Here is a 23579-nt window from a genome sequence, read left to right as displayed (position 1 = left end):
AATATGTTTTTCCTACTTCGCCTTTTTCCAATTTTTCATAAAAACGTTCGTAGAGTTTAAGTAGTCCTTAAAGTTTTAAAAAAATTGCTTCATTTTATTTATGTATTTGTAAAAATTTGAATACTATAATGATTGAACTTTATGCGTAACGAATAAACTCTGACAAACTCCTGGAGTGTGTGCGTGTATAAAAATGGCTTGAGTAACATGTAGTGCAATGTATTGTTTATGAGTTGGTAACGGTTCGGCGTAAAGGAGGAAAGTGCGTGAAATTGGTGAGTGGGTGGGAGTTCTCATTTGTTCCAATTATAAAGCTTTAATTTGTTTCGAATTCCCATTTCGGCAACTCAATTAGAAAGCCTATAAGTGAGCGCGACGATTTCGCGCTTAAAATATCTGAAAAGGAAATAATTCTCTCGCACGCTCCGCTGCCAGTCCATTTGCGAATTTAATTTTACTTGCTCTTTGCGAGGAATTTTAGGAGATCCTAATATTTCAACAACAAGTTTGCTCGATGCTCCGTTTCCGGTCCCGAGACATAGCTTCACTTGACCACTTGACTTGAAATATTGATTTTTTTTTTGAAAAGGCAGCGCCTTTCTAGTTTTTATAATGGGATGGTGTATCGTCGATTTTAGGGCATTATTATTCATAATTCTTATTCGTAGGCATATGATCGGCGTCATACTTTGTACACATCCAGTTCTCGTGGTCGAGTAGCGTGTAGGTACGAGTCCGAAGGAGGCGCCTCGTGCGAACATTTCTGCGAGTTTCCAAAGCAATAATTTGGGCGCGACTTGCGAGTTTCAAAGAGTTGCTCAGCTTCGGAAATTGCAATTTGTATTGCCTTATAAATTGACTTCCGAACGCCGCCCGCCCAGATCGATACGGTTTATGCTTAATTTTTAAACTGGAACACCCATTGGGAACAGAATCGCTTTCAAATGCTTTTCGAAGCAGAAATTCCTTAAAAAAATATATGCCAAATTATTTTTGTCATATAAAAATATTCAGGATTATGTATTTTGATCGGTTCTCAATATAACTTTATAATTGGGGATAGTTTCTATCAGTTATCATGTTTAAGAAAATTACAATTCAACCTAAATTACTACACTTGTCGTACACTAAAAACTGAAAATTCTAAACTATCTAGTCTGGCCATAGATACTGTTACATAAAAACTTTTCTCATTTACAATTTTTAATTATTTTTAATTAAAATTATATTTTAAATACTTCTTTCAATTTTTGTACTGTTTCAATTTTCGTAATAATTATCAAATTACAATGTGGAATGGAGTGTTAAGGAAAATAGGAGTGCAGTAATCGCAACAACCTTCCCGACTTTATAAGACTGAAGTCTGGCCCTCATTTAGACCAGACCTCAATAAAAAATCAGTTTAATAAGTTAGTAAAATAATGATCAGAAGAGATGGCTTGCTCTAAACGATTCGGCAGCAATGAGTCCTTTAGAAAATCTTTGAAGCAAGCAACAGTATGTAAAGCCATAGATTAAAGCCGTGTCCAAACAGATTAAATGCCTGTACAAAAGCCAAAGGTGACCAACCTTCTTATTTCGAATATAATATTTATTTTTTGCTTAGAAATTACTTCATTAAAAATGATTTTCATTTACAGAACTTATTTCTATTGACTAGGCATTTGTGGTTGAGTGTGAAAAACTACAAAACTTAGATTAAGCCTTTTAAATCTTTCGTTTGACGGTATGAGGTGGGAGAGGAGGCTACGCTTAATTAAAACTGCCCAAAGAGCCACATGTGCACTGCGGGCGTAGACAAAACCGACAGATTTCACATCGTGTGTAGTGTGTACACCGTTATTAATAGTCTGCGGACGTGTAAACGTAATTATAATTATGTAATTAGTATCGATTCATTTTGTACTTAGTTATGTTATTTTGAGAGTACATTTTTAATCCAATAAACTGACGGCACTTCAATTCACAGTCGTTTTTGTATACCTACCAATCAAAATCTATCGTTTCGCTTCGTAGTAGACCTTTGATAACATTTACATTAGGTTTAGCGTCGATGAAACCTTTTTCTTAATTAGAATCAGTTTAATAAACGTTATGATTACCTTTCATGTTTTTTATCTTAGCTTCTATCATCATAACTAAGTATAGATATTCTCCAATTAAGAAGTTCATAATGGGCTAACAGTGGAACAATAAACGTCACAGGCGACTGGACAGTAATCACCAATACTAATTAATTTGAGAGCGCTAATCAGCAACGAGCCTTATTTGTCGGATGCGGGAGGGTTAATCACGCACTAATTGTGGTCTCAAAGACCGGGCTACTACAAAAAAACAGTGATTATTACTTTTCTCATAAGCTGAACATCAACAAATGTCTGTAAAGCATTAATATTCAGTAGCTATCATCTTACAGTTATTTATTCAGAAAGCAAGCAGACAATAAACATAGTTCATATCTTTGAGTAGAGAGTACAGTGTAGAGTCTAAAGTATAGAATTACTTTAAATTTAACGAGTTACGTAACATCTATTCTCTGATACATTTATGTATAAATTCAATTATAAATATATATCTCGATTCTGTATAAAGAATAATTCTGTAAATAGGTAAAGATTAAATACAAACTGATAAGTAAATTTATAATGTGTACGAAAAATTCCATAGTTCAATATACATTGCTTATATAAACAGTCGAAAAAGATAACGTGAAGCAGAAAGAGCTCAATGGATACGAATTGCTAGTTAAGGGTTGAGGTGCGCTGCGACTGCGCGAGGCGACAATCAATAAGAAGCTAGAATGTGAGCCGGTGTGCACCTTGTAACCTATATCAGGTCTGAGAGACCTAGCGTCGGCCACCACGTGTCAAGCGATTCTCTGTGCCGCTACTTCCCTTTGACCATTCAAGTTCTATCTGCGGTCTCTGTCCACCTTGACGATAGTATCTACATCTTTACAAGAAGTTATTGTGTAAATATTATCTTTAGACTTATTCACAGTCACATCTAATAAAGGAATATTTCAGCATCAATAATGTTGCTTTGACTGTAGTGGATTAGTATTTTAAGAGTATAGAAGTTGCCTGTTCTGTTTTATACTAAGCTGAGAAAGAGAGACATATCAGTGATGAGAAGGCCCATTTAACCCGCACGTGCTGTAAAAATAAGTTCCCTTTTCCATGTGTCACGCCGGATCCTATAGACCGTATCATTAATAACAGGCACATGAACACTTGCGCCGGCGAGCTGAGTGCGCGCTCGTGTTAACCCTCTCACGTACGTACGAGATGTTTTTGTCCCGACGCTCAATTTGGGTGGAGGCCAATGCACATTCGGCTTTTTATCCAACCACGGATTCCCCTGCGTTGACCCATTTCGTCGATTAATTTTTTGGTAAATTATTAATGTTTGAAAATTCTTTAAATTGGAATTTATACTATTTATATCTTAACTAGTGTGTTATGTAAAACTCCGTCTCTGTTACTTTCATTAATTAATCATTTTAGGTACACAGTCCTTAAATCTAAACTTGTTTACACGAGCATTAAGTAAAAGTTAACGTAACATCGTGCACTTAGATCATGTATTTAAGCTATCGTTAGAGCTGTGTCCAAATAAACATTAGTGTAACTTCCCCACAGAGTCACAAACTGACGGCTCAGGGGAAATTACGACACAAGATAAACTGTTGACGTCATCACTGAGACAATATTATATTATAACCTCAATAATGAATACAAATCTTGCCTTTATATGAAATAATTTAAAATCGTAACCTATTGAATTCCACTTCCCTTCTTATCCTGACGTAGCCGTAGACGAAAAGTAGACGTGAGATTTTGCTTTGTTTAAAATAAAGGATTTCTTTAATTTTATTTATTCAAAACAAATAACATAATACATAAAAATATATCTAATAACTAACCTTAAAATTTAATTTTAAAAAAATATTATTAAAAGGAGTCCCTTTAGGCAAGGTTCCGAAGATACTAGCAGCGTTCCCTCTTTGAATAGCTAGACTAATTCTTTGTGCGAGGTAGCTGCCAGCTCTTCGTTCTCCTGTGATGTCGACTACTAACCTTTTTGATAATTCCCTAAAAAGCCTTAACGCGCTAGGACCCCATGGACCAAGGGTCTCGACACCGAATGGGACAAAATCATATTCAGAGCCTAGACCCCTGTATTTGCAGACTTTGGCTTTTTCAGCCGCACCACAAGCCGCACCAACTCTCTTGTTGGTTCCATGAAGATTGGAAGGGGCCAATGTATCTGAACAGATGGCATGCACTAATAAAAATCTCTCCTCCGTTAAAATACGAGTACTAAGTCATTGGTGCTTCTTTAACGCATCCTAATTCCTAAGGCAATAGAGACACGCAGTTAGAGCGACATTTTCTTATTGCAATCTATATGGCTTTATTTTTTTTAACTTAGGTTATAATTGATACAATACTATGTATTTATATTCCCACTACATTCAAGACACTGTCAGCAGACATTAGTTCCGGTGACCAATTTCACTTAGTGACATCTGCCTCACATCGTCATAATCCGCGACACAAGTCAGGCTCGAGGCGGATCTTGATGCCCGGTGACAAATGGTTTCCTAATCCTTTGCCATTACGTACATGCGCACATATCGCGATGGCAAGTGACGCATCATATGCAATATATAAGCTTCCACGCTCTAATTTTAAAAACATTTTAAATCTATTCAATGCATTCGGAAGCAAACGAGCACAACGTTTAATTATTATAGAAAGGAATGATTTTGCGCTTTACGTGCATTGCAATGCTTTCCGATAGGTTTCTGCTATCTGACCCAAACATATCTCCCCACTAGAACCTATCGAGAAATGTATACGAGACAAATTAAACGGTTAACGCCAAGAGCACTTATTGCTTCTCGAATATTTCCGCATCGCATCGAGTCACTCTTGCAAATGCTTAACTTAAAGAGTATTTGAGATACGTTTTCTGATTTTACTTGTCAAGCTCAGTGAGTCATTCAACGATGTGTATGTACTTTATGTTCAATACCAACTTATGTATATGAACTACAAAAATGACTTTCGTATACACACAGTAGTATAGTACACAGAGAGGCCGATTGTTAGTAAGTTGTTGATCGCAGACGACCCCGCGGGACGTGCATGTAAAGTTCGCGATCTCTCTCTCGGACGATGGCCTTCGCATTCAACTTACCTAACAATTTTATCGTCCTCTTGACAATAATATGTAAACTCGAAGCACGATTTTTCTCAAAGTTTTCCAATTAAATTGTTTTCTGAAGTTTAATAAATAGCTCTCATACTGTCCAATCATAGTCATTTTTACTATGAAAACTAAATTTTTATTTACGTTTTATTTATAAAACAGTTTTAGATCATTTCAAAATAGTAATAGAAGTTAGATCAATCAATAATATTAAAGTTAATACTATCTATTGATTGAAATATAATAAAAAGATGAAAAATCAGCAAAACCAATAGATTCGGAGGCAGGTCACGGCCTATATACAAACTGGTTCGGTTTCAAACTTTAACCGAACCTCTACAGTTGTAGGTCAAGCGCAGTTATTCTGATTTTCCTAATAATATCGCTTTTAAGATTAACTAACTTTCATCTATGAGAGTTGATCATTTTATTGTTGCCTTACAACACACAATTTAAATTTAACCATTACCTTATTTTTTCTAAATACAGATCTTTCCCTCTGAACAAAAAAAGCGACATTGGCTTGTCGCTTTTGTGAAAACCACCGAAAGGTCAATAACAGCACACGCGTATTTAATTGTAATTCGCTGACATAAGTAATGAGCAATCATGCTTTTTGAATGGTGCATCAACATTAACTATTTTTATATAATCTTGTTTAATAAACTAAATATACTTAACATGTGTCATTTTAAAGGTGTATCCAGTACGTATAGCCTGAGAGGATTTTCCTGACACATACGAATTCGAATACTGTTGAACTCCGATTTAAAGTTTAGAGCAATCTTGAGTAATTTAAAGGGAAAGTAAAACAATATTAAAATTAATAAAATTGGGTTAAAGTGCATAATGATATGCAATATTTTAACTAATATTCTAATACTTATCAGACTCCCTTTTCTGCCGCAGAGACTGGATGTAAGCCTATCGGATAAGTACGGCTCGTGTCGATCTTCATCGGTATCTTTCTAGCGGTACAATTATATGTCAAAGTAGGTGGTTTCAATGAGAATTAGTAACTCGTAAAACATAGTAAATGCCTCGTCATCTTTCGGCTCATAACGCGCCTAGTTCTGCCAATTTATTGTCGAGTCATCAATCACCCAGCTGCGCTCACGATTGAAACTGAAAGCCTTACTACATAACGTAGATAGAAGATTTCATTCTTTAGTGGATATCCGTAAAATCTAGACAAATTTCATCCCGCATAATGTAGGCCATGAGTTAGAAATTTCCTGCGGAATTAGGTTAGTTGAAGGAAATCAATTGCAAGTGACGAACGGCTGTCAGTTATGAGTTGAGTCATTGCCACCTTACCTTTTTCTTTTATTGGAACGTCGGTGTTTGAATCACTTAAATAAAATTCGAAACATGTTTTCATATTCCAGGATTATTTTGCCTACGTATAAATACATTTCTCTAGATGTTTTAATCGGTAATAATTTGCTTGTTTTGCTCCGTGAAAATATATTTCAAATTCAAAGTTCATTAAATACGCTAAACAGTTCCATGTGACGGTAATTCGGCTTAATGCTCCTACAAATATATTATTATGTAAACAGGGGGCGTGGCGCTCATTAGTTTCGCTGTATTATTGTGTTCCGTGTCGGCTTTGGCTTTAAATGAGAAGCTAGTTTATAAAGTGCAATTATGTTGTTAAGTCGTATTAACACGGCGCTAAGGCGACATAAACAGTAAATATTCTCTTCAGTGAAAAGTTGCACTGTCAAACTACTATTAGCAAATACTTTAGAAACGTTTTAAAGTTTCCTTTGAAATCATAAAGTAGGTACAAAGCAAAGCGAAAATTAAAAAGTGCAATCAAAGCGGAGGCGTTGATAAATTTCTCTCGAGACAAAAGGACTCGGTACAATCGTTTCAATTGCCGCTGATTTTCGGGACCAACTCGCCTCACTTACCGTTTTCCACTTATTTAAGGCGTGTCAACGACACATTTTCTATAAAAGACAAAGTTTTCATTATTATTTTAAATTATCTCCTGTGCTTACCCCACGACTTCCGGTGTCGCGCACAATTTAATGGCCTTTTATAACTGAATGGAATTTAACTGATACAAGTGCGTGAGTGCGAGTTACGCGTAGCATAAATAAATACGCGTATCAGGTGCGCGTGTGTCCGCTCGGAATGAGTACTCGTAGTCTCGTCCCGACCGTCTGGGATGTCCCGGGCGGACAATTCACCTACATTTTTAATGTAGCGACCCTTGGATTTAGGGACTAGATGCTTTCGGGATAATGCGGCGCCCAGCGTGAGCGGCGTTCTAATATATCACGAGGATTTTACTGCCGCTACGCTATCCACCAGATATTCGACTATTATCAATTGTATAATTTAGAAAATCATTTTTACTTTCCAAACAACAAAGATCAATATTTATTTTGATTTTAGGAACTGATTAACCATAACCCGTGTGAAATAAGCGGTCAAGCGCTTAGACCAGAAAATAACAATAATGTGCAGCACAGGGCCCAAATTGAGCTTAAGAACAACTTTCAGCGGTTAAATCTTAGATTTACTATATATTATAGGGATTATTTATATTATTTCCACCAGACACATCTGCTTAACGTCAGCACAAAATACGATAGGTAACGTTCTTATCCGAAGTAGAACTGCGAATAAGTCAGGCTGTAAGTTGGGTTGTTGTCTTCGCAGCTGGAATCAAGCACCATTCTGAACTTGGTGCTTATAGAAGACTCACGAATTACGCCGTAATGTGGAATAATATATCGTATATTGTTGCACCGATCTACTACAAGAGTAATATTATCCTTTTATAGATATTATGAATATTTTGTCGTATGCCTAGTGATGAATAGGAGATGACTGTAATTTACGTTCAAGAGACATAAACTGCCAGCCATGTCCGTAGATGAGCCCAAATTAAGAGGACTTTTCTTGAGGGAGTTTGACAACATATGACCTGACGAATCACGACACGTTGTAGTTTTATTCGTTCACACTCTTCCTCTTCTTCGGCGGCTTCTGATGCTCCCGGAATTTCCGCAAATCATTATCTAAAGGGATACCCGAGCAAGCGTATAAAGCCCACGGTTTTTTTATATTAAACTTTGAAGATAAAATAGGCGCTTTACCCATTAAAATGAAACCAAATATGGTTTGAACAGCGTCAAGCATACCGGGTGATAGTTTCGATAACTGCTGCGCACCGATCAACATATTTACCTGACTGGGTTCATTGTGGTTTATTCTACGCGCTCCACACTTTAAACGATTGCCTAGCATGGGAGGTGGAAAGGAGGCCTCTACTGGGCGAGCGGCGAAATTAATTGTTTCTTTTTTTGTATTTAGCACTTTACATAGCATGACGCCCACTTTCAATAACGAAAACAATTGAGTAATAAAGTACATTTTAAATTGCTAAAAATTGAAAAAACTGGGCATCGCTTGAACTAATCACAGCAACACGCAACCCAGAATATGGAGGAGCGAGAACCCCAGGTGTTGCACTCAAGTGTTGATTTATCAGCTGTTTTCTACTTTTCGAAGAGATGTTTTGTTACCGCGCGAACTTAATTTTTATCCATTTTTAAAAACTACTAACTACTGAAAACTAACATTTTTGATAGATAAGTTGTATCGTCGTCTACATACAAACGACTTTTATTTTTAAAAACTTAAGAGACTAATTTTTTTTAAAGGGAATGTGTCGCATTATCACTATTTATTGAATAACCCTCATATTATGTATATATGTAATCTTATAACGCAATGTTACTGTAATACATAGATCAATCAAATTAAATTTTACCGATGTTTGACGTGAATTTTCATGTCATTTCCTCAAAGTTTATCTAACGTTTATCGTCAGTAGTAATTTCACGGGCGGCTTGCGCCGACCCACTACTTGTTGGATAATTTTGTAGACTGATTGCGACATAAGGACGCAGTTATTTGGCGCCCCTCATCTGAGTAAGCCCTTAGCTGAAAACATCAACATACATTTTATTTGACTAGTTATGACGAACTATAATTAGTATTCTTCATTTTGTTTAGTTGTAACATTTGTGCTAGACGATCACGTCTACTATTGTCATTCAAACATAGCACCGTGCATACCTGCCTATTACGTAAGTGGTCTTTAAGCGTGCCGGTGTAATCCCGCTTCTCTAATGACAAAGGGTTCTTTGTAATGCGCCCGTACCTGTTGTACACAAAACAATTAAGCATAAAAGTCTGTATTAACCACTTTTAAAATGAAGGAAACAGAAATTCCTATAACAAACCACAGGCACATTAAACATAAAAATGCCCTTAAAATATCTCTGAAGATAAAAAGGAAGGTAAATTACGTCATATCATGTCATGTCATCTAAAACTAGCCATAATTTGAAGTGAAAAGTTGAGGTCTGGCCAATCTTCAGCACTTATAAAGTCCGGAACGTTCTTTTCAAGCCAGGCTTGGATATCCTGAATCCTGATGTATTGCGGAGAGGTTCAAAACATGAACCAAGACTTTTTTAAAGACTCTTAACAGCAACCGACGGCACCATACCCACTTTGTGCAAGGCAATCACTGAAATTCTATTGCAAATTCAAAATTAATAAAAAGTTGAAAAAAAAAATTTTATGCCTCAGGATTAATGTCCAGACTATATATGTATGTATGTGTAACGAAACTAGGTTCCGTCGCAGTCGTAGCTCACGTAGCGGATGTAGCGGACGTAGTTGTTACGACTCCAATTACATGCAAGAGAGGTTTCAATTCTTGAAAAACCGTGTGGAATTTAAATACTACTTATTTTAAAAAAATATTTATAAATAGTAGGAATACTGTAATGAATAGTTTAGTATAAAGTATCCTATCTTAGAAAAAGAGTTGCATATGGAAAAATACCAATTTATATTTAAATATTTGGCAAAGGTTCCCACGATTTTGTGAAATGTCAGCCTCTCTTATGTTGTGATTTGTCATACATTTGCCTTACAAGCCTTCAGATATAATTGCAGAAAGGTCGCTCTGGGACACTGGGGGAGTACGCAAAGAGCCTTCCTGACTTCCAGATATTTGTACGATTTAATACAGTTTGGTTTACTCAAGATATTCTTCGAAACAGTAAAGCCAGCATATGGTTTAATATTTATTTATGCTTCTTTATTACAAAATTAATTTTTAGGCGTAATCTGGTTATGAATACAACCTGACTTACTGTTACTTACTTGGTATGTGGCGGTGAATCTAAAGTAAAACGTATTCATATTTATCTACATGTAATTCCCCACTGTCACTTACGTAGACTGTCTCAATGGCTGGCAGAAGTCCAAAGCCTGGCAGTGTTGCATCGATTCGAGACGTGATTCACTTACCACAAACGGAATTTTTAATTATTTTATGCACACATTTTTGTATTAGCTGAAAACATAGTATGCGCTGTCGATTGAGACAATAAGATCGTTTGAGTTTGTTTAATTAAATAACTATTTCAAAATGTTGTATTATTTTACTGTTAAAACAAGTTGCATTTAACAAACTATTCACGATCATAGTTTTTCTCATCACAAATAGGAAAATAAGCGTCGCTTATGACCTACAATATAGTTAGTATCATGTCTTTAATTAACCAAAGTATACACATTATAAACCATTATTATATTATGTTCGCAAATATCAGTATTGATTTCAAAACCCTTTTTTGAACCCTGAATTTGTACAGGATATATTTTCTTAAGATTATATTTTTATTTTTATGTAACTTTTGACATCGTTTTTAGATTTAACAACTTATCACATTGCTGAGATTAAATATTCACGTTTATAAAAACTGAATGAAATAAGAGAGGAAATAAATAAAGTTTCCGGTTAATTAGTAGAGAACACTCGAAGACCAAGCAAAAATATCAAGTATCCGACCCACTCCTTTGCCCCTCTCGACATTTAATATTTCCTCGAGTACATTCGCCTCTTTATTTTAAAGCAAAGTTATCTCTTTTCTATCACATTTGTATTGACATAGGCAACTCTTGATCATGTTTAGAGTACCGTCTACTATCTCATAATCGGTATAAGTCTATTAGGCAATTGTAGTCTTAGTATTTTTTGTAAAACTATTATATATGAATGATGCAAGCAGCTACGCTCAGTTAGTATAACGTCTCCTTAATTCGCTCAGTGATGCCAACACTATCTATCAATTACGTCACTTGCGACGAGAACGCGCCCAGAGATCCACCTCTAATTGTGTCACCTTTAATTACAGTTTTTCCTTACAGGAAAATTCTATTATCAATATTAACGGATGTAAAAATTATTTCGAAGGCAATATATCACCCTGAATGAATATTTATTTATTCCGTAAATCACGACAAATTAAATAACAAAATTAAACTTTTAAAAGCCTCATATACTTCTCCAAAACTCTACAAAAAATAGTCACCTTCCAAGCTTCTTAATAATGATGCTTGTTGAAGTAGATGTTATACAAATCAGAGAATATAACCAGTTTTATCTGCATATAAATGTTATGATCCGTCCGCAGATGAACGTGCCCAAACCACGATTCGAAGCCCCGATATCTCCGCAGCAATCCTTGACACGCCTCTCGGCGCATATCTGACCTCGTTATTCGGATACACGCGTATCTTACACGTATAATGCGGATATTAGCGTTTAGATACGGCTGAATGTCACGTAAAATATTTTTTTTACTTTACTTACTATTATACTTACTTAAATATATATATTTATATATATATATATACAGGGCGTCCCACGGCGATGCCACTCGGAGGGAAAGTACCTTAAATATTAATGATATGATATTTTACTGAAAGAAGACATCATTTAATTTTTAATAATAAGTAGAACTGCATTCACAGATTTTTTATAAATCGCCTACCTCAACCGGGAATCGAACCCTTTCAAACGCTATTTTATAATAGCGTTTGAAAGGGTTCGATTTTTTTCCTTAATAACCTAGCATATTAAATCAAACTAAAAACATACAATTTTACATTTTATTTAAAAAAATGAAGGCAAAATTTGTATCGAAATATAATAATGCAGCGTTCTTGGGTATAACTTTAAATAGTAAACTCCAGTGGGGCCTAGACACATAGAAGGTCTTTCGAACAGGCTAAGTTCTGCAGCGTTCGCTGTGAAAAAGATACGCGATCTAACGAAGAAGAATACAGCAAAGCCCGTTTATTTCAGCTGTTTTCATAATATATGTCATATGGTGTTATTTTGTGGGGTAATGCTACAAGAACGATCTGAGGATTATCCCCACGGGAATCAGTCCAAAGGAAGTTTAAAGAATTACATATTTTGACTTTGCAATTGACATCTTTTTATATAATAGTAGCTTCTATAAAGTACTCTAGTATTACATAAAGACAAAATTAGTGCACCAACAACAGGGTTATGAGGAAGAGGAAATCTTTCCAAGGCAAAAGTATACCTTTTTTTAAGAAAATCCCTGGGGAGATACAAGTGGTGTCAATAAATAAATTCAAATCGTAATCGTACTTTACCTTATCTTATAATATTAAGTAAAAAAAGGAATGAAAGGCTGCACTTTCGCACTCGGGGGCGATCTTCAACATCCACGACCGTTTAATATATAGGTATAGTTAGAACAAAACGTGATCCATGTGGTTTCAAATTATTTCAGTATAATTAGTATTATTATTTCTGATAGAGAACAAATCTTTGTTTTTATTTATTTTTATATTAATTTATAACTAATTACTTAATATTACATGTGGAACATGGTTTAAGGGTTGCAATTCCTTACAAACATTGTGTAAAACTTAAAACCTGCCAATTAAAAAGGGTAACGGAGAGCTTATTGCCAGATCTTCTCTTCCGTTCTACGCCCTTGACTCTTTTTGACATTCATAAGTGTACATTGTGTTTTCTAAATGAATAAATGACTTTGATTAGATTTGATTTGAATAGACTTAAAATAATTAGACTTAAAATCTGTTCTGGTGTGGTGACTATATTATGTGATTCAGAATATAAAGGTCTTTATTATTTCAAACTAGCACGAACCAGAATAATCGTGAGAAATACATACTCACATATAGGATTTTATTCCCCTATTTAGTATAATTGAGGTTAGTTGGTCTATTATTTTTGCTAAACATTGAATGCCTCTCCGATTCAATGGCTATATTTTAAAAACTCATAAGATGCAAAGCCTATATATATATATATATATGACTATGTTAGAGTAAAGCGTGATATCGATTCGGATGAATTTATAAAATAATGCAATATTCGCGATAAGGCTTTACTGCGTCGTCCGCTCGTAAACTCCACTGACTAAATTGGTGAATTTATTGCCTCCGAGTAGCTCCAGGCGTGGAGAGAGCAAGGGGAGCACACACTCGCGCAATTTACGACAATGCCACAAATTCAATGAAACTCATTAAATACTCATGTCTGTACGTGACCTTATGGACCACAGCACGGCTCAGTCTCGGTACGATCTCTTCCCGCCCCGCCATCATCAAACGTGGAATTAAACGTTGGATATTCTTCTACTTATATATTTTTTTGTGAAACATACTTTAAGTAGTGAACAATTATTTTATTTTAATTTTTAATATAATTGAGAAAACTACTACTAGTTTAATACTTTAATAAATTGTTGAATAATTTAATAAACATTAATCAGTTAGTTGTATAACAAAACACAATGTGCATTTTTTAAATTAAATTTAAATTGCATGCATTTTTATTAATCACCAAATACACACAAGCAGTATCCACCAAAACCAGAACTGTGTTCGATTGCAAAAATATCACTTATTTCGATTTACAACAGATGGCCTAATAAGGTACGAGATATAGTAGGAGTTGAGTAAACTTCGAAGTTTCTTGGTAGATAGACTTTAATACAGCATACGACGGTTCTTATGTTTTTTATTGAAAAAAGTCTCATCTAAGTGATTATATGACTCTACTATACTATATTGAATATGTTTTTTTAATGAGAATAAGCTTCTTTAAACCTAAAATCAATATAGATTACTGAAAGAAACATTTAAATAATCCACGACCGAACTACGAATAGAGCAAGTGTTGTGAGTGCCTGTTCGCCGCTGTACCCATGTCACAACGTAAGCTGCTTTAGGGACAACAGCTGTTGCATACACGCATCATGACCCAATATCGCACTTAGGAATTGGTGACACAAACCTTATAAGAAAATGGATGAAGCATTGTTGACACCCATTATTAGTAAATAAGAAATTGTGTTTGTTATTTCAAAACCCAATCTTTTATTACTTCAGTGTACATCTACACTGAATGAAAAACATCGGGAGAAAGCCGATGTGGCGCCGGACTGTGCCTCATTTGTGTTCCGAGATGTTTTCTAATATTTATCAAGCTGTCCATAAATGTTATGTCCATAAGTAAATGTCCGTAAGTGCGTGTCACTAAATTCAATTGGTAATATAAGACGGGTGAGAGTGAAGTAGTTGTGGTGGAGCGGTGGCGATATAAATGGGGACGTAATTAACGATATTAATTTGCTCGAAACCACATCCGCAGCTGGCAGTAGCTGGCGTGAGTATGCGAGTCCTATTTATGCAGCATTTGTTTAATTAACCAACACAGACATTTAAAGGCAAAAAGGGTATATTTGCACCAATATCAATATGTACCTACTTATGTTTTATTTCTACTAAAGAAAGAAGTTTCAGATTACAGAAACTTAAAGAAAAAGTTAAGTTAAGAAACCGTAATAACATTTAATCAACAACAACTTAAGTATAAGCTTAGCTAATACGAAGTCAATTTCTGAGGAAACTGAATAAGCCACAAGAGAAAGTTTGTCTTAGCAGCCTGCCAAAGCAACTGAAACTAAAGTGTTATGAGAAGTAACTGATTGCTAATTTGTATAAAGCAATCTATAGTATACTGACCTATATATGAGGTATACAATAAACTCTTTGAATTTTTCCAGCCTTTATTTGCAAGTTTTATACCAAACTTTAAAAGCAAACGTAATTTGAGTTAAATATATCCCACATACAGCAGATTCCGCACCTACCCCAGCTGCTATTTTATACCGTGAATTCCCTTTAACTAGAGCTTTTTGTGTTAATAAGTGCAAATACGGCATAAAGCGAGCATAAAGCAGGTGCTCGACGAGGTTTATTGGCCGTGTGAAAAATTTAATGTTGAACAATACGAAGTGTGAAAAGTGTTAACAGTTGACAGGCTCAAGTCGCGTGCCGATTGTTACACGCGCCATGCCTTACTTTACGATTGTATTTATTGTGTAATTACTTTTTTCAATATTATACTGTCTTCTAGTGTGTTTAATATTTCCAGGACTATCTAAGAGAGTTTTTATTCTATTATTCGCAAACCGCCGCACTGTTTGGTTCGCCATGTACATTGAACACGTGTATAATTTAGAAGGGCGTGTAGAATTTTGCCCAGTAAATCAGCATTTAGTGATCATGTGGTATTCATATGCCTATTTTGTAGTGTTTGGTGGCCTGAAACCTATGGAACCTTACTTTAAGTGTAATTAGTAGAAAAGTAGTAGAAAATATAACATATATTTTGCATAAGTTTAGATATGAATTGTAAATTAGCACATAAAATTAAGGATTTACGGATAAACCATGAATTTTAAATGAATCAGTGCTACACTGTTTTTTTAAAATATAAATTCCTTGATTCTTGAAGCAAAATAAGCAGTAAGACAGCAATAACTGATATATATCATTCAATGAAGCAGATTACTGCTTCATTGAACGATATATATCTATCGAGAATGCTAAGTAAATAGGTTAAGTTATGACAGGTATGGGAGGCACGATTCAACGCAACCTTAATGAAAATTTGCCTTAAATAGCAGAGCAGATAGTTTCATGTATTGCCATGTCGTACAATGTGGCGCAGCCTGTTGTCTTGTTTGTTTCCAACTTATGCCAAGACTTGCATGTTTTGTATTGTAGCAACATTCAAGATATTTCGGTAAATTTTATATTTCTGAATAAATAATCGAACAATAAACGAGGTAGATATGTTTTAAATTAAAACAAAACAATGATTAATGGAAGCTTTATTGCCATGTGAAGTTTACTGTAAATATAATAATATTTACAAGTTTTTCCTGAAGCTTACGTATATAATTTATAACGTATTGGATTTAATATTGAGTAACGTCTCTCTAGATAGTACCAGAGCTGATATAGCATTGGTTAAGCCCGATATGCATCATCCCTGTTTGAGTATAGATGCAACTGACTTACTTCTACGCAAAATGTCTCCAAAAGTAGATCTGAAGTATAATTTCTACCGCGCTAACTATAATGCTATCAATCAGGAACTAAGCAAGGTCAACTGGACGCAGCTTCTAAATGGAGATACTATTGACGAAGTAACTGCAAAGTTTTACGATATTCTGAATAAAATTATTGTAAATTATGTCCCAATGAGTCGTAATACTTGTAATAATAAGTACCCCGTGTGGTACTCCAAATCTCTGATACATGTTATCAAGGATAAACTAAAAGCTCACAGACGTTGGAAAATGTATAAGAACCCGCGGGACTATGATGAATTTTCATTGTTACGTAGTAGGCAAAAGCGTTTATCCAAAAAGTGCATGCTATCTTATGAACAGCATATACAAGATAGCATGGCTAAAAATCCTAAGGCGTTGTGGTCATATTTAAGAAATAAGAGGCAAGGTAAATCTGAGTACCCAAGCATGCTAGTTCTTGGCGATGTTTCATACAAATCGGAGCCTGAGATTTGTGATGGTTTTAACAAATTCTTCAACAGCGTCTTTCACTCTCCCAGCGATACTTATGATCTACCTGACCTACCCGAGTCAGATGTTATATATAACAACATTTACATAACGGAACATGATGTCTTTAAAGCTATAACAAAATTAAATATAGATAAGGGTCCAGGTAGTGATGGAATACCTGCAGTTTTCCTACAAAGATGTAGTAAGGAACTTGCAACACCACTATCATATATCTATAATTTGTCCCTTAACACATTCTGTGCATTTCCTTTAAAATGGAAAGAAGCACATGTCGTTCCAATTCATAAAAAAGGCTCCAAAAATAAAATTGACCACTATAGACCAATCTCAATTCTTAATTCTTTTAGCAAACTATTCGAAAAACTAGTCCATAATGTTATAAGTCCATTAATCTCTAAACAACTACCGGAACAACAACACGGCTTTACTAAAAATCGTTCAACTATTACTAACTTAACTACTTTTACTGACTATATACTGCGAGGCATGGATGAGGGCGAACAAATTGATGCTATCTACACGGATATAGAAAAAGCTTTTGATCGTGTTGATCACATTATCCTTTTACATAAGCTTTTCTCCCTTGGAATACGTGGCGATCTTTACCGATGGATAAAGTCATACATAACTAACAGACGACAAGCAACAGTAATATGCGGGTACAAAAGCATGTTCACTAACATTACATCAGGAGTACCCCAAGGGTCAATACTTGGGCCGTTATTATTTAATGCTTATTTATACGATATAAAATACTGTTTTCACTTTTCCAAACATCTTATGTTCGCGGATGACAAAAAAATTTTCTTAAGAATACAATCTATAGATAACTGCAATCAAATTCAACAAGATCTTAATAGACTAGAAATATATTACAAACAAAATAAACTTACAATAAATATAAACAAATGTAATAAGATAACTTTTTCACGTAAAAACAAAAAAATACAATATGTTTACAAAATCAATAACATCCCCATTAAACAAGTAAAATTAGTTAAAGACCTTGGAATATTATTAGATGAAAAAATGGGTCTATCAGAACATATCGATAACATAACAGGCAAAGCGTATAAGCAGTTAGGGTTTGTCAAGCGGTCATGCAAGACATTTCAAAATATAAATTGCATAAAAACCCTTTATTTTGCATATGTCAGAAGCGTGCTGGAGTACGCAAGTATTATTTGGTCTCCATATTATGTAAAATACAAAAAAGCTGTGGAAGGTGTGCAAAAAAAGTTTGTCAAATTTCTTTGTTACAAGGGGTATAGGGGTTTTGATGGTTATACTGATTCTTGCTCATATTTTAATTTAGACTCGCTAGAATATCGACGGAGTCAGCAAGACTTGTTCTTTTTACATGCTATTCTTAATGGGCGGATAGACAGCCCCTATTTGCTATCATTAATTACATTTAAAATTCCTCCTGTGTATGCGACAAGATACTCAAAATTGTTCAGTGTGCCTCGTACGAAGTCGAATTACCTGCGTAATTCTCCAATGTTTAGGGTTTTGTCGAATTATGACAACCATTTTCAAGACATTGATATCTTCTACCCCAATAAGAGAGATGTGAAGAAGTGCCTGGAGAAGCGGGAAGACTCCGATTTTTTTAAGTAGTACTTTTTTTTTTTTTTTAAAGTAGTAGATATTAATAAATTCTTAGTATTATTTGTAGCTTTTTCTAATTTTGCAGTTTTTAATTTTATTCTTTTGTTTTTCTTTTAAATGACACTTTGTCTTTTAATGCTTGTTTACTGTTTTTATTTAATCTGTGTAATCTGTTTTGGCTTTGTGTATTGTATTTGTGTTTTGTATGTAATATGTGTTAAGCAGCTGTAGATTACTTATTATTAAATAAATAAATAATTTTCTCTTTGTTGACTTCCCTATTTACACCCAGCGATACTCAGCAATAATCAGATCTGAATCGATCAAACAAAAATAGCAAAAGATTTATTTTGTGTCAAATAAAACAATAAATCACAAGTAAAATCTGTTACCGTTTGATAAATACTTTTTTTTACGACATTATTAGTATTAAAGAGTTAATTATTACTTTATTTTTAAACCGGTTTTGGTAATAAAGTTTGTAAATTACAAGCTGTATAATTGATGGACCCAATACATGGGGAATGCACGTAATGCATTTATCCCTCTCGATCATAAATCACCCGTAATGGATGAGAAACACACAAGATTCACTGTAGTTCCATCACAAATTGGTAAACTTAAAAGTCATTAGATGATTTGACCTATTTACAAGGTTGTGTAACTGACATGATTTTACGATCACCAGTTGTCAGACCAGTGTTGACGCCATTAATAAAAACACATCTCATTTTTACTGAAATCTCTGTAGAATATATAAGTGCAAAAGTCTTTTTACTAAACCTGAAAGTGTCGTAGAAACTAAATAGTTTATGCATTATTTCGAGTACTTTATTTAAAGTTGTACAGATTAAGAGAATGTGGGTCGTTCATTCCAGGTGTCATGGATTCGGCACCGCGATCTACACATCTTGACAGTGGGCGGTTATACGTACACATCAGACCAGCGATTCCAGGCGTCGCACTCGCCGCACACCGACGACTGGACGCTGCAGATCAAGTGGGCACAGCAACGCGATGCCGGCGTTTACGAGTGCCAGGTCTCCACGCAGCCAGTACGCTCTTTCTTCGTCACATTACATGTCGTTGGTAAGTTTTATTTTTCATTTTAAACCCTAGGCATAACCTACACGGAAGATTTACAGAACTTATGGTTCTCAAACTTGAATAGCTTTCAATAAAGCACAAAAACTTATATAACATATCCAATACATTATTATTATTGTTAGTGTCTTCATTTTATGATTAGGTAGATTTTATTATCTCTGTATTCGCAAAACCGGTGATATAGTACTATATTTAACTTCACGATTTACTTTTATTTACTAGACTAGACTAGAGACAATAACTTTTTTTTTCTCTTTAGATTCTATATCAAAGATAGTTTGACACAATAAAGTTCATTTTATATACATATGTTCAATAAGATAATAGACGCAAGTATATTATGTGTCGTATTATTCTATCATAATATTTTCCAGCAATATGAACAACAAAGGAATGCCCAGGATAACTTAAAATATGTGAGCATTGAGCTGAGGGGTTAGGTTGGAGATATAGGCACGTAAACTATTGGGATATCGTGAGGAAATGAATGTGCGGCGCGCGTGCCTCACCCTCCCTTTCTCCTTCCCTGCGCTCCTGACTCACTACCACTACGCTATAATTAATATATGTGATATACTTTAGAGGATCCAACATCCAAAAACATACAAATAACCAATGATAAATCAAAAAGTGCGCTCGTACAAAGTGCACATGTCAAAAATAAAACTTATTTGTTTTATTATTACTAAGGTAAAAGCCCCAATAGATGATTATGTACCAGTACAAATACATGGAGTGCCATGTATTTGTATATCTACAACTACTACTATTCACACTGTTTACACACTTTATACGTGCAAATGAATAATATGCACAAGACGTTATGCGACAGAATTTCCATCTAAAGCTCTAATATGCAACTACGAAACAAATAAATCAATAGCGTGTATTTTTTTCTAGATCTCCCTTTCTCACTCTCTCTCAATCGGTCTCAATCGCTCTCTCCCTTTTCTTCGACAGAAACGCTGCACATTTTCGTGACGTTTTACCTGCGCCTAAAGAAGTTTCACTTCAAAAACGTCCTGTAAATGACACTTGAAATGAAATTCTATGGATTCAGAGGTTTCATGCGAAGACTGACTGCGATATATCATGTCAGTCTATCAGTTTAAATGAAATATATGTTATGATCAAAGCTGTCTCAAGGATTTGTTATTGCTTATGGGTTAGGGCGTGGAGGGTAAGAGGGGCGGAGGGGTAAAGTAGCCATTGTCACAGATCGGTTTAACATATTTATTGGGGAGCAGCGTGATCGGAATTAATCGGCCGGATCGCGCCTAAAACACCTATTTGTTGTAAATCCGATAAAGGCGTCTAATAACGTCTATTGTTGTCTCTCTTTTTGAGAGGCGTGACAGAATTCATTACACTACTACTATCTTTTATTCACCTTACATAACAGTCATTCTGATCATTTCTTTTACTTGTAGATAAGTATGGCGTTAATCGGTATAGCGGTAGCCTCGAACCCCTTCACGCGACACGTGTCATGTTAGAATGTGTAACAAAATGAAATTCCGGTACGACGCACGATAGGGATTCCTGCAACGAATTACCGCACTATTTACGTTTAATTATAGATAACGAAAAGCTCTTCAATCCTTTCAGATTATGTAGGGCTAGTTATTTAAATGTTAAATTTCATACAAAATGCTTTTCACAGATTGTGACGAGATCTACCAACTGATGTTCTCAGACGCAGGTGTGTGTGTTTGTGTGTTATTGTGCTACTACCGAGTGTGCAATCAGTTACTAACAGTTTTGAAATACGTTGCAACTGCTCGCAAAGTAAATAGGCATGGTGTTTATTAATAATTTAAATGAATTTATGGGAAAATTTCATACAAGTTCTGAAATTAGCTCGTCTGCAATGAGTTGCGGTGGTATTCAGGCCATCACAAATAAGTTTATACTTAAAATTTGCTGCGAGCTTAACTAATTTTAGTATTGAATGATTCAATATAAGGGAAAAGCGATAATATTATATTACGTCATTATTACGTTGCAAAAACAAATATTATATCTATAGCAATTGACGGATCAGGTCTACCTTAAAATATAAAACATGTGCACAATATTGATACTTTGATACATAATTTGCGAGTACCACTAGCACAGAAACCCGTTTTCTTGGTCACAGAACTAGAAATCCTGTTTCTTAATCCTTTTCATAGATAAGTAGAATCGGTCTTCTTCACATTAGAAATTATATTGGTGTACAGTCGAATTTTCAAGTTTAATGCACAACTGTACTGATTTACAAACAACACCATAATGACTTATTAAACATCCAATCAAAAATGAACAAGCAAATACACAAACATTAAAGACAAGTCGTAACAGATAGCCACCAATCGTTGATGCCTTAAGAGGTATTTAACATTTATTTCTGAGACACATTTACATAAACCAGGATTAGATCACAGAGATTTCATACCGTCCTCATTACCGTACCCAGTTGTCTTTTGTTATATTTATTGTATATCTATACTTGTTTTTGAAAAAAAATTGATCAAAAATCAACGTCAGGAAAGAAATTTATTATTTAAACCACAAATGCGCCTGATACAATTGCACAGCAATTGACAACAAGAGGTAAAAAATATTTCACTACGTGTAGGGGTCCTAATTTTTGGGACTATGTGCTGATAATATTATTATTTCTATAAGGCTCAACGGGAAACCCTTTAATTTCATGCACAAGGTATATTACTATCGATGTTTGCTCACTAAGGCTGTCTTACCTTTACAATCGTGATTCCTACTTAAAAACTCAGAGTTACGCCATTTCATTTAGCTTTAATAGCGCTCAATTAATGAGTATTATTTTGTGGAAGAAGGAAATAGTCTGAAATCTGAGGCCCAGAGCGAAAAAGGTTTTGCACTCATTGTTTCTTTTCACGTTTAATATTATTGTTTTTAATGAAACGCCCTGCTTATTATAATTCCTAAAACTATTATTTCGTTTTTAAAAGTACTATAAATACGATGTAATATTATAATATGCACTAGCATATTTATCAAGAACATATTTTACTCAAGTTATTTTTAACATAAGTCATTATCACAATGTATTGTGTAAATATTACAATTCATGTGTGTTAAATAACGCGAACTCAGGTACATACATTTTTCATAGGCGATCGCGAACAATATCGTTCAATGCCGGCTAATTGAGTGACAGACTAATCGCACCACCTTGTTATATTATATTACAATTCTAATCATTTTGTTGATAACATGAAAACCAGAAGTAAGACGGTCCTCGATCGTCAGAAGCGAGTTCTAGAAATTATTGCGGAATCTTCAGAGCGTAGTATCTGCCATGTATCTTTCAGATTCCCATCCGAGCGCGAAGAGTCTATCACTCGCTTAGCTGTTGCACTGACATGAGCTGTTGCCAGTTTCCATGTAAAGAAACGGACTAGATGCTCGGTAGTTGAATTATTCATAGGAGTCTGCAGTTCACTCAAACATTATACAGACAAAAAGAATTCCCGCATTTTTACAATGCTTCGATTCTAAAAAAGACTTCACTCGCTACTATGCATACATGGATACTACTAAATTATGGTAATTCGTATGATATAATATATATTTGTTTGCCACTTACTGTGTGTGTTGAACTAATAATATTATTATGAAGGCAGGATACACATAAGGTCAGCGACTGCGTGAAAAATATCTTGGGGTGAGCGAGGAAGAAGTAACGAAGTTTTACTTATTCTCTTCAGTTTTCAGCTCAGTGGCCTGAATGAGCATTGTCTCGCAGGCGAGTCGAGTGGTCCTCGCTCCGCTTATACTGCCGGCGACTACTACTGCTACGACGCTGAGTACAGCTAAAAATAAAATACT

The 23579-nt window shown here is 34.9% G+C and overlaps 1 protein-coding gene across 6 annotated transcripts in view; it reads left to right on the top strand.

Annotated features, from left to right (window-relative positions):
• LOC110996068 (zwei Ig domain protein zig-8) overlaps positions 1-23579 on the top strand; it is a 140400-nt gene that overhangs the window by 105538 nt on the left and 11283 nt on the right. For 4 of the 6 annotated variants that reach the window (XM_045632583.1, XM_045632582.1, XM_045632581.1 and 1 more), the window contains exons 4-5: positions 19496-19706; positions 21388-21426. In XM_045632583.1, the coding sequence (XP_045488539.1) occupies positions 19496-19706; positions 21388-21426 (250 nt within the window). The remainder of the gene's footprint in view (positions 1-19495; positions 19707-21387; positions 21427-23579) is intronic. The other 2 variants (XM_045632585.1, XM_045632584.1) reach the window with 1 other exon arrangement.

Source organism: Pieris rapae, chromosome 20, assembly GCF_905147795.1.
Source record: "Pieris rapae chromosome 20, ilPieRapa1.1, whole genome shotgun sequence".
NCBI classification, from domain to species: domain Eukaryota; kingdom Metazoa; phylum Arthropoda; class Insecta; order Lepidoptera; family Pieridae; genus Pieris; species Pieris rapae.
This window is presented reverse-complemented; position numbering and strand designations above follow the sequence as displayed.